The sequence below is a fragment of the Apodemus sylvaticus genome, chromosome 9 (genome assembly GCF_947179515.1).
Source record: "Apodemus sylvaticus chromosome 9, mApoSyl1.1, whole genome shotgun sequence".
Lineage (NCBI taxonomy): Eukaryota > Metazoa > Chordata > Mammalia > Rodentia > Muridae > Apodemus > Apodemus sylvaticus.
Window position 1 is genome coordinate 110,381,059 of NC_067480.1, and position 18,947 is coordinate 110,400,005.

At 41.4% G+C, this 18,947-nt stretch overlaps 1 protein-coding gene across 1 annotated transcript in view; it reads left to right on the forward strand.

Moving 5' to 3' along the window:
- Slc9a2 (solute carrier family 9 member A2) overlaps positions 1 to 18,947 on the forward strand; it is an 82,467-nt gene that overhangs the window by 25,366 nt on the left and 38,154 nt on the right. Inside the window, exons 2-3 of the mRNA XM_052193547.1 lie at positions 4,452 to 4,915; positions 12,178 to 12,428. Of these exons, the coding sequence (XP_052049507.1) occupies positions 4,452 to 4,915; positions 12,178 to 12,428 (715 nt within the window). The remainder of the gene's footprint in view (positions 1 to 4,451; positions 4,916 to 12,177; positions 12,429 to 18,947) is intronic.

The window sequence follows — 18,947 nt, forward strand, 5'->3', positions numbered from 1 at the left end:
AACAAAGCAAAACAAACAAAAAGCCTAAAGACATGGGTGTGTGCACATGTGTACACACACATAAAAACAAACAAACATACACCCAAAAGACAAAACAAACAAACAAACCCCCGGGAATCTCTGAGCAGAAATCGGAGAGTCCCAGTCCTAGGCCTCTAGGGCCGGCCATGTGCTGTCAACTGTGAGCAGTTCTTCCTGTTACAGACCCACAGAGCCAGTCCGTCCCAGAACCTCTGGGGCTCACAGACCAGGAAAGTTGATCCTAGGAGCAAGAACAAATTTCTCTCTGGAATCCTGAGGGAGGAAGGAGCCTGAGATCCTTCAGCAACAGGCTGAGTTTTGAGAGTCAGCCTCTGGGGGTTCTCAAATATCAGAGCAGTCTTCCTGTTTGAACAAGTCTCTCGTTATGGAGGGCATTCTAGGATACAGACGCAGGTAGACCATATTGATTGGGTGTGTGGAGAGAAATGAGGTGAAGAGATGAGAACAGTGAGGAAAAAATCCGTCAGGCCTGAGGGGATGTGGTGTTGAAGGGCAGTATCTCTGTTACTGTCACTGCAGTGGTAGAGAAGCACACATACGGTCCTGAGGGGCAGAGGTTGGCACCTCAGATATGCCTGACACTCTCCCAGAGGGTGCTACAGATGTGCCTGACATACTTGGTCCTCGGAAGGGCGCCACGGATGCACCTGGCATCTGGACCCCCTTTCCACTACTATGGTAACTTTCTGATCATCTTTGTACCAGTACAGCCTTTGCCACAGTGTCCTGAAGTTTCCTGTTGCTGCCATGCTGGCTTCAATTGACCAATGCTGCCCAGTGTGTCCTGTTTCTAGTTTAAGTGTCATGGTCCTAATTATCTCTCAAAGTCCCCTCCTCTGCACTCTGTTATATTGGAATGGGCTTGACTAGAGCCATAGCCTTTTCGTATTCTGCTTTGATTTTAAAACATGAACTGTCTCAGGGAGATGGCCTATTACTGTGCAATCATAGGTTCTCCCAAAGACCCTTTAGTTAATCTCCATGAGATAAGTCACGTTCAGTGCTGCCCTCAATTGCTTGCCCAGTGAGCACGCCCCTCCCATTTATTCTGTGACAGCCACTTCTGGGGTGTTCTTTTTTTTTTTATTTGATATATTTTTATTTACATTTCAAATGATTTCCCATTTTCTGGCCCCCCACTCCCCGAAAGTCACATAAGCCCCCTTCTCTCCCCCTGTTCTCCCACCCACCCCTTCCCACTTCCCTGTTCTTGTTTTGCCTTATACTGCTACACTGAGTCTTTCCAGAACCAGGGGCCACTCCTCCGCTCTTCTTGTACATCATTTGATGTGTGGATTATGTTTTGGGTATTCCAATTTTCTAGGCTAATATCCACTTATTAGTGAGTGCATACCATGATTGATCTTTTGAGACTGGGTTACCTCACTTAGTATGATGTTCTCCAGCTCCATCCATTTGTTTAAGAATTTCATGAATTCATTGTTTCTAATGGCTGAATAGTACGCCATTGTGTATATATACCACATTTTTTTTTGTATCCATTCATCTGTTGAGGGATACCTGGGTTCTTTCCAGCTTCTGGCTATTATAAATAGGGCTGCTATGAACATAGTGGAACATGTATCCTTATTACATGCTGGGAAATCCTCTGGGTATATGCCCAGGAGTGGTATAGCAGGATCCTTCAGAAATGATGTGCCCAGTTTTCTGAGGAACTGCCAGACTGATTTCCAGAGTGGTTGTACGAATTTGCAACCCCACCAGCAGTGGAGGAGTGTTCCTCTTTCTCCACATCCTCGCCAACACTTGCTGTCTCCTGAATTTTTAATCTTAGCCATTCTGACTGGTGTGAGGTGAAATCTCAGGGTTGTTTTGATTTGCATTTCCCTAATGACTAATGAAGTCGAGTGTTTTTTAAGATGCTTCTCAGCCATCCTAAGTTCTTCATGTGAAAATTCTTTGTTTAGCTCTGTACCCCATTTTTAATAGGGTTATTTGGGTTTCCAACCTGACCAGGAGGTTATTAGCAGGACAGACTCTCCCAGCACTTTCAGGGAGTGAGCGCACGCCACCATCTTGGCTACCTGACAGAACCAATTAACAGTCATAGCCTAAGGCGAACATTGCTCAGGCCTAAGCCGGCCAGCCTTTTGCCAGATAGGCTAGCCTTGTGTGCACCAACCTGGTTGGGGGTGCTGCTGCCCTGCAGAGAGAACTCTGCTGATCCCTGCAGAAAAGTTCCCCGAAGCATACACCACCAGCACCACCTGGTTCACAGACACAATCTGGGGCAAGGAACACTAAGGCTCCAAGGGCACCCAAGAGGAAGGCAGCATGTCAGCAATCTGTGAAAATGGAAACCCAGCCATCCAGTGTTGCAGAAATAGCCCTGCAGCCTCACAGAAGGCTCAAACATCAGCCAGAGACAAGACCAACTAACACCAGAGCTAACAAGATGGAAAGGGCAAACGTAGGAATGCTACTAACAGAAATCTAGGCAATGGCAGCGTCTGGGGTGTTCTTTATGTCAAAGGTACACTGAATTCCTGCATGGAGTAAGAGATAGCTATTTCCTACCTTTCCTTTCTTGTGAGGCTCTTTTGTCTGTGTAGGAGTTTATATTTGAAGTATGCCCAGTACTGGCTCCTTGTGCATGTTTTCTTTAGCAAATAGCTATAGTCACCTGAACTTACGTGTACTAGTCTGAAGTAATTCAGAGATACACCTGTGTCTCCACTTGTTTGGGGACTCTTCCAGAGGTGGAACTCATGGTGGGTGTATATTCTTCATAAAATAGTTACTTAACATACCTTTTTTTTGTCTCTCTCTCTCTCTGGTTTTTTTGAGACAGGGTTTGTCTGTGTAGCCCTGGCTGTCCTGGAACTCACTTTGTAGACTAGGCTGGCCTCAAACTCAGAAATCCGTCTGCCTCTGCCTCCCAGAGTGCTGGGATTAAAGATTCCCACCCGGGCCTCCACCCGGCCTTTGGTTCTCTTTTTGTTTTGTTTTGTAATTTTCTACTGTATACTTTGGTCCTTCTTAGAAGAGGTATGAAATACCCATGGGAGGAAATACAGAGACAAAGTGTGGAGCAGAGCCTGAAGGAAAGACCATCTTTTGGTTTTTCCCTGACAGAATTTCTCTGTGTAACAGTCCTGGCTCTCCTAGACTCAGACCAGACTGGCCTTGAACTCACAGAGATCTGCCTGCCTCTGCCTCCCAAGTGCTGGGATTGGAGGCATGTACCACCACAAGCACTTCTCAGTGAATTTACTTGATTTTCTCTTAACGATCCTACATCTCAAAAATTTAACACATTCTGTATTAAAATGAAAGGACCTGAAATTAAAGGTAAAGAAAATACTATCTTTTATTAACAGTAGAGAAAGAAAGCAAAAGTCATCTCTAAGATGACTCTTTTTTATTGTTTTTTTAAAATTAATTAATTATTTATTTCTTATATTCCATATTTTATTCCTCCCAACCCCCACCCACCCTCTGACTGCTCCACATCCCATACCTTCTCCTCACCCCCCACCCTAAGATAATTCTTGACCCAATCACCTTGGTAAGAAGCTGGAGGGCTTTGAGCCTTGGTTATCACTTTGGATCTGCATTAAAAACAACTGCCTTGTCTACCTACAGAGGTTAGGGTAGGATGGAGTGAAATGTGATAACCAAAGATATTCAGAATGGAGTTGAATTGTTTTAAGTATAAAATTGCATGATTTGGGGCTGAGGAAATAGCACCATTAAGAAAGTACTTGCTGTCCAAATAAGAGATTTGAGAGAATCCAGGAGAAAAATCTGGGTGTGTTAGCATGTGCTTGTAATTTCAGAGCTGGGGAAGCTGATGGGTTACTAGTCAAATTAACATGTCCTTGATAGTTAAAGACCCTGCCTCAAACAAACAAGCAAACAAGCATACTAAAATAACAACAAATAGATGTGAACAGCTCGCTCCTGAGAAGCAACACCAGAAGTGTCCTCGGGCCTGCATAAGAGCCTCCCAGAAATTCTCCTGGTGTGCTCCTAACATATAGGACACATGAGCAGAAGGGTATGGTGAAGAGGGAGGGAAATGCTGAGTGCACACACGTAGGCAAAGATATGTACTGGCATTCCCACAAACAGAAGCACCAGCACACATGGGGGCACACACAACACACACAAATCACATAGATCTATTACATTTCTATAGCATTTTAGAGAAACATAATAAAGGTATAAAAACCCTCACATGGTGCCATGGAAACAATGGGTATTTATAGCATTTGATTTCTGGCTTAAAATTCAGTTTATGCTTCAGTAGTGTCTCCTGCATATATGTGAATAGGTAAGATTACGAAGATTGGAGATTACGAAATTGTATCCACTGTTGCAATGGGAAATCACATCCCTTCTCTTTGACTCCTGCATAATCCAGGCTCTGTGTTTCTCCTAACCAGGTTTCCACCTGTATCACAAGTTGCCCACGATTGTACCGGAGAGCTGCCTCCTCATAATGGTTGGGCTTCTACTAGGTGGGATTATCTTCGGTGTTGATGAGAAGTCTCCGCCTGCAATGAAGACAGATGTGTTTTTCCTGTACCTCCTGCCACCCATTGTTCTGGATGCTGGCTACTTCATGCCCACTCGCCCCTTCTTTGAGAACTTTGGCACCATTTTCTGGTATGCTGTGGTAGGCACACTGTGGAATTCCATTGGCATTGGGGTGTCTTTGTTTGGCATCTGCCAGATTGAGGCATTTGGCCTCAGCGACATCACCCTGCTCCAGAACCTCCTCTTCGGCAGCCTGATCTCAGCTGTGGACCCCGTGGCTGTGCTTGCTGTCTTTGAGAACATTCACGTCAACGAACAGCTCTACATCCTGGTTTTTGGCGAGTCTCTGCTCAACGATGCAGTCACAGTGGTGAGTGAACAGATCTCAGATCACATAGGATATGGGAACTAGTTACCACTCACACAGTAGAAGACTCTGCAAGGATGCAGAGGAAACAAAGAACCCCGGTCATCATCTCTTGCTGCATTGTAACAATAGTATAGAGAAGTATCTCCTCACCTGATAATGGAGCAATAAATTCTATAGCAGACATCAACTGGCTTCCCTCTAAACCAAACCATTTCTGATAGTGTCTACCTGGAGATAGCATCAGATACACAGGCTAAGAGCTCAGTCCCCCAGACTGTCTCTTCTCATCCTCGGAGGGTAATTACAAACCCCAGTGTGCTGTCTTGTTATTTTAACCAATGGGCTGTACAATAGAGTTCCCACACCTTCTCCTTACTGGATTAGCTCACAGAGCATCTATCTATCTATCTATCTATCTATCTATCTATCTATCTATCTATTGGTTTAATGTATCAATGCTGCAAAAGATACAGATGAAGTGGTGTATCATGCAAGATACAGGGGAAGGGCATGAAGCTTCTACCCCCCATCCAAAACATCAACTCCCCACATGCAAGCTATCTAAAAACCCTCAGAACCTGCCCTTTTGGATTCCTTTTACACAGGCATGATTAATACTATCATTGGCCATAGGTGGATTACATCATTGGACAAAGGTTATCAATTTTATCTTCCAGCCTTACCCTTCCATGAGGTTGGGACGTGAGGATAACAGTCTTAGCAGTTGAACTTTGCCTTGGTCTTTTCATGGGCAGATCCCATCTTGATGAATCTGCAGCCATCAACCAATCACTATCACTCAAAGATGTTGGCCACTAAGAAGAGTCTACAGCCTAGATGTCTGGGAAGGGGTCGGAACATTGAGAACATATTTCATAATATCATTCATAATATCAGAGCCCTTCACTTTGATTAATGAGCTTATGTTGTGATCTTGTAACTCTTAACACATTTTAATTACCTATTTATTAGGGTATATATATATATATATGTGTGTGTGTGTGTGTGTGTGTGTGTGTGTATATATATATAGTACTATTGTCTCCTTGTTTTCATTTTGCAGTGGGAACCCCAAAAAGTGTGCAACCAACACCTTCATAAAATACAGAGCACAATTTATAGAGTATAAACATGATTATGGCCATTGTATCTCTGATGGCTTAGCACTGGGATTTTTTTTAAAGTAATGGTCTTTGATAATAATTTAAGATGTCTCAGATCCTTGTGAGAAGGGAAACTATTAATATATACAAAGTGTTCAACACTTGTGAAGTGATGTTTATGAGGGAATGTTCTCTCTGGGAATAGTTTGTCTGCTGTTGATGGCTGTAGAGAAATCTTTTTTCTTGTGTTCTTTCTTCTACTACCAAACCAGCACACCCCTGACCCTCATAGCATTCCCATAGGCAGAGAACACCCTGGCTCTCATCATGTTCCCATAGGCAGATTTTTTAAAAATATGTAAAGCACTAATTATTTTAATTATTTCTTAATTGTCACACACAGTCAAAAGTTGCCACTAATTTACACCTTGCCTTCTGAACTCAGGCAAAGAGTGGGATGGATGAAGCAAGATCCTTCCCTGATCCCAGGACCTTCAGAGATCTCTCCCTTCAGTATTTACAGTCACATGATCCTGAATTGGGAAACTGGTTCCTTTCTCCTAGTGGTGTCAGAGGGAGACAGGAATGGTAGCCATTAACTCCTAATGAACAGTTTTCTCTTGCCCAACTCTTTACACAACCTATGAAGGCAGTCTTACCACTTTGTAGACTAAACTGAGGTGGACAGATTAAAGTGTGTTCACTTTGCATAGCCTCAGTCCTCTCCCCATTAGCTCTTGCCTTTCAGATTCATGACTCATTTGATAGTGTGTATAGGAACAGGCATGGCTCTCTTAGTTATATTTCACTGCGAAAGCAGCTCCCGGAAGTAAGGGAAGGTATTTTTTTTTAAATCTGAAAGGATGAGCATTAACCTCAGGTGGACATTATTATGGAGAAAATAATTTGATAGCTAATAAGTTATATAATTTTAGAACAGCTCCTAAGATGGATATTTTTTCAGACAGCAAGTTAATGTACTCAAATAACTGAACTCAATTCATACATTCTATTATTTATTAACAGTGATTGGTCATTAACTTGCAGTATTAAATTTTAACTAGGAACTGCCATAACAGTGAAGACATTTTATAACTCATTCTCATTTCCTCAGACTTCAGGTTTTCCCCTGGGACTTATATTTATATGTAAATTTTACCCTTGCTAGAGGAGATTATAGATCTGTGAATGTGGAATTGTTGGAGTAAGTCTATTTAACATAAAAGAAAACTTAGAAGGAAATAAGAACACCTGCTGGATTCCTTCTAAGAGAAAGTCGGTTTGCTTTCAGAATGACGATCAGTTTTTGTGGTCTCTCTGTCACCCAGAAAATGCCTCATCCACTTAGCTCAGTGGTCCACTCTGAGTTTTTCCAGAGTCAGATTTCAGGAGGGATCTGGATAACTCACAATTCAAAGTGTGCAAATGCAGTGGGAGTTCCCAAGGCTCCTCGTGTACTTGCTCTCAAGGAGGCACAGCCATGAGCTGCTTTGTGGATAGAGATGGATGGCTGTCCCGGTCAAGGCAAGAGACAGACAAAGAAAGCACGTGGGTATGTGTTTAAGTGGAAGCTCTTGTCCACTTAAACACACGACAACCTATTGGTTTTCTGTGATAGACCCTGTCTGGACTTCCAAGCGTTCTCAAAACATACACTCATGGAACATCAGAATAGTCTCCCAGGCTTGCTACCAGATGATGCCAAAGATAAACTCCTTGATATTATTTCTCTCATAGAATTGATTTCATATCGCACTGAACTGAATCCATGTTCGGAACATCTAGACTGATGATGTAAACAGTTATTTGTCTTCTCCCCGGAGTCCTTCAGAGGACAGAGGTGGAAACATTTTACTGATGATCCTTGACCCAATCCCAGAGGCATAGCACCAGAAAAGGTTTTACTAACTTGTAGAATATAAAAAGTTGTGAAAATCTGGATCATGATGCTTAGAGCCAAGCTTAGCATCACCAGGAGTGAAGACTGAGGGATACCAGTCAAACACAGCAAAGCTGTGTTACATCAACTAACCCCTTCCTTATTGTGAGAAGCTTCCAGAAAGGTTAAAGAGAAGAAATTCTAGCATGAAAGCATCCCAAGCAATACTGAATCTATAAGTTACAGACCAAACTTACTCTGCTATTATCAAAGGCTTGGGTAAACTAGAATCACAATTGAAAGATTGAAATTGTTTTCAGCTAGTACTTGTATGTTTGCACTGTTGTGTGAAATATAATAAATATATTTATAATTATTATTTAATTAATTAGATTAATAAATCTAATAAATGAATCTCCAAGTTCCTGTGCTTCATCCAGTGACTCTCTCCCCACCACTCTCTGGTGGGACCAGAGCTCCCGAGTTCCCTTCATTACCACACCAGCCCCATGCAACCACTGTCCACCCTGCAGTCAGCTGCCACAACACCCAGCAACCCAGTAGAAACAAAACTCTAGAAGCCTATAATTAACAAGTTGGATTTATATATTAATAAATTCTCAATTCGCAAAGATGTCCACACAATAATTTCAGGGCCAATTGATAATGGTACAAGCTACTTACCTAGATTAGACAAGTTATCTCAATTATTCTATTCTTTATGACTACCTATGGCTATTTAAAACCATGCAGGATCAGAATCTTATTCGTGTCTGTCCACCTCCATCTTGGCTTTCTCTCTCTCCTGAGATAACTTTAGTCTTTGCCATTCCCCACTCTGCCTCCCTTTTCCCTGTCCGATTACAGACTTCCTGCTGCAGGAATATTTTTTAATGTAATTGGACAAGGAAAATCCTGCCTCATAACCCTTTATGTTATTTTTGTGAAAACACTTACAAATCCAAAGATGGTTCAAATTCCCAGACATCAGACACATCCTACTGTTTCCATGTGGGCTTTGACAAATTGACATACTCTGAAACGATAGTGCATAGCATCATGCCTAGAACCCAGTGTAGCCATTGAGTGTTCTAATTTTCTAAGAAGATTCATAGAACTTCTGTAGCTAGGCTTGGTGAAGGGCAACTGTCTTTGAAGACAGAAGTTAATGGTACATCTTGGTGGTATCTCATCGTGGGCTGTGGATGGTAAACGGGTAACATTGTACACTGCTCCATCTAGATCTGGCAAATCACAGAATTATTTCAAATTCTTGATATAAAGTAACTATACTTTGTGTTTCCTAATAAAGTGATTTGCATGCTAGTTTCTGGAATAAACAACCATATTTGCATAATTTGCTCTATACACCTTCACTGAATCAGTACACATTTAAAATCTGAATTCAAATTGTTTAATTCATAATTTCACATGCACATATATGTAAATAATCACAACAAATGGGCCTTAGATCATATGACAGGCTAGAGAGCACTCAATCATCACATTGGTCTATTAGTAGTTTATTGCAGAGTTGTCATTGGAATTTTAATTTCTTAAAATACATGTCAACTTTGGGCCAACACCTGAGATATTTGTATCACCTACATACATCATTATAATACACATATGCATTCATATGTAAATTAAAACTACAAATCCTTTTTGTATATAAATTACCTCAGATAAAATTGGATAGTTTAACTGAAATGAACTACCTGTACAGTTATAATTAGTTCCAAAAGATCCAATATAAAGGTAGTTAAATATTATAAAGGCTCTCTGATCATAGATTATGATTCTAGCTTTCCATTTGCTCCAGCACGGCGCTGCTATCTTGACAGTGAACTGGTCAAACTGGACATTTTGCCCATTGCCCCAAAGTAAAGTATTTGCTATTGAGCTTCACTCTTTCAATATTTAGAGCGGTATTTGAAGCAGAACACCATTTGGTACACTAGATGGGTTGAGTAGCTAGGAAAACAGGTTTGGAAGGATTGTGACTGTATAACTCTGCTGATAACTGTTATTTCATGTACAAACACATTCACACTCCCTGTGCAGTCTTGTCAGTGTGATAGGTAGAGGAAGGATGAAGGAGGAAAAGACTGTTTCTATCTCCCTCTGGGATTAAGTTTCTTATCTTGTTCAGGGAAACATAGTACTCAATGAAAAGGTAGCCAGTACAAAATGGCAAAGTGCCAACTGGTTTTGGGTTCTTCTGTGTATTGAAGGTCAGAGGTAACAATTCCCAAAGGCTGTAGGAGTCTAGAAAGACCCTTGGGAAGAATGGAAGCTTCAGTAATGATATCTTGGAAGACAGTTCCAAGGCTCAGGGAATTGTCTTCTTTAGGGGAAAATGACAGTAAAGCAAAGTTCAGGAAAGAATGGGGATATATGTTATGTTTTGTAGGCTAGTGGGGAAGCCTGCCTCTGTCTTTTCAGGGTGTTGTGGAAAGCAGTAATTTGGGAAGGAAGGAAGGAAGGAAGGAAGGAAGGAAGGAAGGAAGGAAGGAAGGAAGGAAGGAAGGAAGGAAGGAAGGAAGGAGGGAACCAAAGAATCAAGGAAGAGGGAATGAAGAATGGGAGGGACGGCAACTTCTGTGTATTATGTTTCCCAAAGCTGGGCAACCAACCAAAGATTTTTAATATTGGGAATAAAAATGAAAAATCCAAATGAATAAGGAAAATATACCAAGGAAGAGATGGGCTCTCTAGTGCAGGCTGCTAGAGTCTAGGACGGGCGTCCAGAAGAAAGGAGAAAACATCCTTATGTCAAGCCTGTGAGGTAGTAGAATTTGTCAATGGCTGAGATTGAGTCAGTGGTGCAGAAGTGCTGGACAACGCTTTCCAGGGGGCGGCTGGTGCGTGAGCTCATGTCAAATCTTCAACACTTCATCCAGGTCAGGAAACTTCTACTCTGACATTTTGTGTCATTTGATTTTTTTTTTAAACTTGATTGATTTTCACGTTCAGAGTGCCAAATGAAGGTACATCTCAGGCCCTTGTCTGCAGTGCCCTCTGAAGCTGGCTTTTAAAAATTCTGAATGTTGAATTCCACAGTGAAAACAGTACAGAAGACTGGTTTGAGTTGAACATGTCTCTGATTCCGTGGGAAAAAGCAACGAGGCTTCAAAGTCAGTCCATCCCTTCCCATATAGCGCTGGGGCTTCCATATGCAGGTGAAAATATGTTGTCGGATGTAACACTGGGGCTCCCCCACACAGGTGAAAACACATTACCCACTGAACACGGAGTAGCACTCTTGAAGTCTATTTAAATCAAGACTTCTAAAATACAAACAAGAGCAGTCCCATTACTTTAGAGGCATAAAGTGTGTGAAGCTACACGTTTACACCACACATGATCACATATCATGTATAGATGACCTCCTTAAGAAACATCCTCAGGCCTTTACATGATATTAGGTATGATACGTGAGTGGAACTAGACTGTGGGATATGGAGTAAAGACGAGTTTGCTGGAAGGAGGAACTCTTCAGTGAGGTACACGCACCGAAGGGCGTGCCCCTCCCTGTTACAGTTCTGTGATAGGACCTTGTAAGATAAGTGCATTTTCACAGCAGGCTGATATGTTTCCCTGTGACATACGACTTCTGAGTAATGACTTATGAGCAGGTATGGCAAACACGAATTTGTGAATATCTTTCCAGGCAGTAGCTGGAAAAAAAAATAATGATTTAGGAATAATATGAGTGCTGTTCTTCTTTACTTCTCAAAGTATTTATTTGAAAAGACACCAAGATACTTTTCATCAAGGATTTTGTTTATTGAAATCCAGAATATTACTATATGTGGCAAATAACTACACAATATTTTCCCTTGACATTGATAAAATCTTCAATGATTTTGTCTGTATCCAAGGTGATCATAGGGAAAACTAGGAGGAATATTTTTATGTTTTTTCATGTGTATGCATGTGGTGTGTGTGTGTGTGTGTGTTTGTGTATGTATGTATGCATGTGTGTACATATGTATGTTCGTCTATGTGTGTGTGCATGTGGAGGCCCAAGATTAACACTGAGAGTTTTCCTCCATCATTCTCCACTCTTTTTACTGAGGCAAGATCTCAAAGCTGGACCCTGAGTTTGATAATGGCCGCTGCCTTCTGAGCTTACAAGCAGGCCTCCGTGCCAACTCAGAATTTGCAAGGGTGCTGGGAATTCAAGCTTTGAACCTCAAGCTTGTGTGATAAGCACTTTAACCCTGACCTGTCTCCAGCCCCAGGGGGTTGACAATGTGCTTTCTCATCTCCCCCAGGTCCTGTACAACTTGTTCAAGTCCTTCTGCCAGATGAAAACCATCCAGACCGTAGACGTGTTTGCTGGCATCGCTAACTTCTTCGTAGTGGGGATTGGCGGGGTGCTGATTGGCATCCTCCTGGGATTCATAGCAGCGTTCACCACTCGTTTCACGCACAACATCCGGGTCATTGAGCCGCTCTTTGTCTTCCTGTACAGCTACTTGTCCTACATCACTGCTGAAATGTTCCACCTTTCGGGAATCATGGCGTAAGTGACTCACCACTCACAGCCCCTGATTCCTACATTTTGTTGAACTCCAGCACTCTAAGATATTAAGTTGACTAGATTTTCTTGTCCTGAGAACAACTAGAATTTGATTTCTAGAAAACCTTTTGTTACACTGAAATGAAGGTATCTACTATCCAAATGTATGCTAATGAAAAAGGTGATAAAATTAACTCTTGAGTTTCCTATGTAGTATAACCATGAACTTGATTGTTGATCTGGACCAGACACCAACATTTTGAGTCTAATCCCCGTGCTTCTAGAGGGAGGCTGCAAAATATTCCAGCAAGGTTGTGTCATCGAAACTGCTCGTGGTGTTCTAGAGCTGTTTTTGTGTGTCCAATTAAATGATCTTACACAAAGTAGGTTTGTTGGTAAGAGTTTAAACCCATTTAATACAGGATACAATGGATATAAGATTCTATAATTTCAGGATAAATTTGAATGGATTTTTAATACATAGATTTTAAAATAGATTATTTGAAATATGGAACTTAAATTTCTTTGATGAGGAGTTTAAATTATTTTGAAATAAATAATTTTATAAGTTAAAATTATTTATAAAATAACATGTTATTTATAAAATAACAATTATATAACATTACATAGTTTTATATAAATAATAAATAAGCAATAATTACTGTTTTTGTCACTGAGAGGAAGGCTTTTAAAATCTTGTCCTTGTAAGTTGCAGATTGGTAGTGTTTGGATCACACTGGTCTTCAGGGTGTTACTCTGAAGAAAGCTAGTCAATGGAGAGTTTTACCCAAATGATGCCATTATTTGATGGTTGCATTTTTCCTCGGGCCAGTGAACAACACCATAGTACAGAATAGTAGAATTCCAACCTCGGTTTTGCTTTGACCTTGAGCTGCACCCTACAAACTGTAGTCTGTGTGTCAGGGTGTGGGAATCTATTTAGAATTTGCTGTGCAGTCTAGGCCTACTTCCTTCTGCAGTTTTCCCCCTGACCTGTTGTGGATGGGACCTGGATTGAAAAGCATTTGAGGTCATGCCTTCTGGCAATACATTCATTTCAGAAGCAGCTGGAGTCTGTGGGTCAAAGAGGCAAAGGGAAGAAGCTGAACTCACGGTCATAAAAGCCACGAGTTAAAGGTTGGGTGGTTTTCCCTTTCAAAGAGAACCTAAATAAAGCAACATATTAATCCAGTTTGACCCAGTAATGAAACGTTCCTGGTTGCTATTCATATCACGGTGTGACTTCCAGTGTCCTCAGACACTGTTGTGTGAGCAGAATCATGGAAAACATATGATCAAGCTGGTTACAGGGTCTGCAATGGAGTGTGGGCTTGCTGTGTCTAGTTCTAGAAGGTCTAGAAACAGGTTTATAAGAACCTTTGATTGCAGAATCCATCTCTGGACTGTGTATATAACATGTTTAAAATGCTCAAAGCAGCCATCAATAATCAGTCATTTTGTACAACGTTTGAGAGTAGAGATGGGGATCTCCGAAGACGCTGAAAGATGGAGAAGTTGGGTGAGGGAGGAAGTGGCTGTGGGGACAATGTTAGGGAGTCCTGGAGTACATCGGGCTTAATCCTCCCCAAATCACCACCAACTGGAGACCAAGTATCCAACCTCAAACTTATAGAGGACATCTCATTCAAACTACCACATCTACATTGTAACAAAAATAATAAAAGAACTATTAAAGAGGGGATATCAAGAGATTAAAGCTCCCATGTACAGCCATTATCCTCTGATGGTAGATGGAAGGGTGGGTGTATTTACATCAATGCAATGATTCTTTTATGTTCTACAGCAGTGTGGTCAGCATGGAGCAGATATGGTGCTTCTGTGGAGTAGATTCACGGGTGCATTTGCAGGCACTCTCCGTGAGGTTCAATGTATGAAAGTCCAAGCTGTTGTTACTGATATCCCTTGCATACTGGTCAGGGTACACTACATATCCATATCATGAGTATTCATCCAGACTCTCCTTATGGAACTAAGAAAGTCTATTGAACTTAAATTGCACTGACCTTAGAAATTATTCTCATTCTTCTGTTACCTAGACTCTTATCATTAAAAACAAATTCTAAGTTTAATGGGACTTAAGATGTCGAGGATGCTGAACAGGCTGAGTTCTCTCTATTGTTTGCTGAGATGAGAAGAGACTGTTGTCCCAGGAAGGCAAATAGGCAGGAGGGTTACCAGGTGATTTCAGAGTCTGCACTTTTTCCTAAGGACTTCCTTACTATTTAGGAAACTTCTGCCTTACAGCCTTTCTGTCTCTCTCCTAACATCTTCCATTATTTCTCTCCTCATTTTGCCTTTGTGGACTCTGGCTTTTGGTCCAGGAGTTTGACCTTAGCTGAACTCTTAGAAAACTAATCCTGGAATGAGCTTGTGGAATGATCAGGTAGTCAACACAAGGGTCTGCTTGGAAAGAAACTTGCTTTGTAGAACAAAAGACTTGGCTTTAGGCTGAAATAAAACCCAGACTTTTGGGGTGGAAAGTTGAATTTGTGAATTGATTATAGTGAGACAACTGAGGCAAGTGTGCTCTGGGCATTCAGAAGGTTTATTTCTGCTGCTTACTGTCGTGAGACTGTAGTTTAATATCCACTCAAGACAACAAAATCAAACACTATGTGATGGAGGTATAGCTGTTTTCTGACCTTCCCTGGCCATTCTTAGATTCAGATTTGGATTCCCCTTTTGTGGTGTTTCACTGAATGTGAAAGCATCATATCTGCCTATATACCTCTGTATTTTCAGGTGGGATTGAGGGGTGTGTGTATGTGTGCATTTTTGTCAGTGTGTGTATGTGTGTGTTTGTATGTGTGTGTATATGTATGTCCATGTGTGTGTGAATATGTATGCCTATATGTGTGTGTCTGTGTATATATTTTTGTGTGTATATATCTGTGTTTCTGTGTGTGCTTGTATGTATATATATGTGTGTGTCCACATTTGTTTGTGTGTGTATATATGTGTATTTCTCTGTGTGTGTCTGTGTGAGTTTGAGTATGAGTGTGTGTATGTGTGTGTAAGAGAGAGAGAGAGAGAGAGAGAGAGAGAGAGAGAGAGAGAGAGATGCATCTTTGTCTAGATGGTTCCAAGTTTTCTTTCCATGACACTAGGCTTAAAATAATGGGAAGGTTTTCATATGACCCTCTACACAAAAGGTGCTATATATCAACAGTTCTGGACACTTTTCATTATCAAAGCACCGTTGAAGAGACAGGGAGGCAACTAACAGTTCTTTTAGGAATCAGAAATTCTTGTGGCTTCATGCATATGCTTTGAACTTTGTCAGCACACACCCATGGTAGCTGCCCAGGTGATGGGGAATTCTACCTTCTTTTCTTGAGGGTCCTCACTGATGCTTTCACTCTCCCCAAAATAAAATCCATTAAAAAAACGACCTTTCATGGAAGTTATCTCCCTTTGGATTCCAGGTTCTGGTTCCCAGCTTGTACCACACACAACCCCCTGGGGACAGATAAACATGTTATACTGCAGAGAGGTACTTGGCCTCTATTGTACTTTATTCTGTATATAAGCACAGGAAAAGGATGGCTTCTTACCCCCACCCACCCACCCCCAGTCTCCAGGAATTTCAGAAATGCCTCATTTCTTCAGAGAAGAGAGTTGGATGTTTGGGTTTTCTTCATTTTCTAAAAGGAAAATAATTCCTTAGAGTTTCTCCTTTGAAGGACTTCCTAAATATTTTCTATTTGTTGTTCAACTATTGTGCCAGATTTATTGCAAAGAAGGTAGGAAATGGTAGCTGCTTAGCATCATTTATTGGATGTGTACATTATGGCCCTATTTGGCTGCAGGCTGTCTTGGTGGGTATTTATAGCTGTACTCTGGTTCTCTAGAGGCCGAACCAGGCCAGTCCATGTTAAGAAAAATGGGGAAGAGAGAAGAAAAATGAAAAAGAAAGGAAATGGAAGTTCTGGAATGCAGATGTTTCTAGAATATTTGCCTTGGAGGGTGCTGGTCCAGCATGTGGCTGGGGTTGTCCCTGCTGCAGCAAGCAGCCTCTTCTCTCCTCAGGTTTTCCTTTGTAGGCCTGGCAACCACCCTCTGTTTAACACTTTGAGAGGACTGAGAAAGCTTATATGTTTTCTATGCTGTACTGAGTCTGAGTTCCTTTATTAAGTCTTCAAAAGGCTTCTAAGGAACCAGGGACATAGGATGTTGGCAAAGAACACCCTTCATTCACAAAAGGGGAAACACTGAGCAGATCAAGGTCCTGAAAGGCTGTAGTAATGTGGGTTTTAGCTACTTCAACTTTAGGTGGAACTAATTGAGAGAAATGTGTGATTTGTCCATTTGCATCAGATCTGGAGTGTGAAGAACCATGTTGGAGGAGTTTTGGGTGCTGTGGGCTTTGCTGCTGGTTCAAATGATGAACTAGGGCGTGGCACTTTCTAGGGAAGGGTGGCTGTGCGCTCCGTTGCCCTCAGCTCATCCCTCACCATGCTTTTCAGCATTCGGGAGCTTCTCAGCTCGAGACTCATAGGTATAAAGTCATCTTCCTCCCTGATAGAGTGAGTGGGTCTCTCACTGCTGCTGTCAAAAAATGTAAAAACCTAGGAAATCACAGGAGCCACAGGGCACACATAACACATTGCACAAGGTACCACAATTATTTTAGATACAGGAAGCATCTTGAGCATCTATCTACCCGCAGATAGACAGAGCTGGATAGAAGGACACAGAGACCAAGCCTGGACCCCAAGATCTCTGACGTCATGGCCTTGCACCTCTTCCTGGGTTACTGTGCGTTTTAACATTCAAGAAGCACTAATTGTATTTCAGCCATGGTTTATCCCTTCACAGATATCATACCTGGTCATGACCAAGCTCTTTGAAATCAGGTATGACTAAGCAAGTACAGTTAGGTATGCAGTAGAAATTGGCAAACAGTAGAAATTATGTCAAAATCAGGCAGCAAATCGGCCAGACAGTAGCAAAGTAAAAAAAAAAAAAGTACTACAACCATCTGGAAAACTTTAGGGAAAAGAGAAAACAAAGAAATAAAGAAAAAGCTTATTATCTTTTATTAGCCCTTGCCCAAGTTAGCTTCAACAACAGGGTAAGCATATTTTAAGAGGGAATTTGAAATGGGATAGCCCAGAATTATGTAGGTAAGTTAAGAACTCTTTTGTATTTATTTCTGTGGTTTTAGTTGTTTACTTGGAGTCAGCTGATGAATAACAGAATTTATATGATATTAGTTTTTCCTTGTAGCCTGTCTCATAGGGTGGTTATCACCTACACATGGCTTTTGAACAAGAGACATGCAGTTAGCAGAAATTAAGTAGTACCCTAAGAGGAAATCTTTGTTATCAGTAGTAAAAAGAAAACAATTATAGGAAACTTCATTAGTGCCTTTTATTTTAATTGGATGTTAAAAATCATGATATTTAGCAATTTTGGCTATGAAAATCACCAATTTGTATGCATGTGTGCTAAGTTGTGTGGGACTAAGGAACCCCAGTTGGAGCATTGCCTCTATCAGCGTGGCTTGTGGGCATAGTGGTGGGACAGTTTCTGGATGATTGATTCATTTGATTGATAAAGGAGGCCAAGCCCACTGTGGGCAGTGCCTCTCATGGACAGGTGGTCCTGGGTTATATAAGCAAGCAAACTGAACAAGCCATAGGGAGTCAGCCAGTATTCAGCAACCTTCCATGGTCTCTGCATCCGTTAGAAACCTCTTGGGGGTTTAGATATAAATAGCTTCAACATTCCATCTGGACTGCAGCTCTCTCTGGGTGGAGCTTGTGACTCCGGTAAAAATCAGCGAAAGGAACCAGAGTCTGTAGCCTGAGCTAGCAGCTATTTTTGTGAAATTGACTTGTAAAGCTGTATAACTTTCAATATTAAAAATACATTGGGTTGCCTCCTCTTCTTAGAAAGAGGAGCATTTGAAAGGACCACCATGAGTTGGAGCACAACCTGGCCTACAGAATTGATATCCTGAAACAAAAGCCCAAAACAAGGAAAGGGCATTGTTCTTGTTTTCATCTTCTTTATAGATGGCTGGGAAATGATTAGTGTAGCCCAGCATTGAAGATAATCAAGGCTGGGCTTTAAAGCTGATGGGCAGCCTTCCTTGCCTCCGAGCACACTTCTGATTCTGCGGGCAGCCCACCCTGGTGTGGGGATGACTGTAGTTTCCCAGAATGCATCGGTAGGATGACTCAAATAAACAATAAACACTCTGCCTGTCCAACTTAAGAAAATCAGTACTTTCCCATGGTGACATTTGTCTAAATGAGCACATCACTGACGCCATTTTCCTGGCAGGACCTGGTTACTCTGCTGGGCTCCTTTATTATCAACACTAGGGCAGATATGGGGTGTGACTGGAAATTCTGCAAAGAAAAAAATATAGTGATATTTGCCTGCTAAGTTAATTAGACAGTGCTGCTACCACTACTGTTGGAAGGTTTCTTTTCCTATGTTTACATCTTTTTAAAGAAAAGATTTGTAACATCACTGTTGACTTCTGTTTCA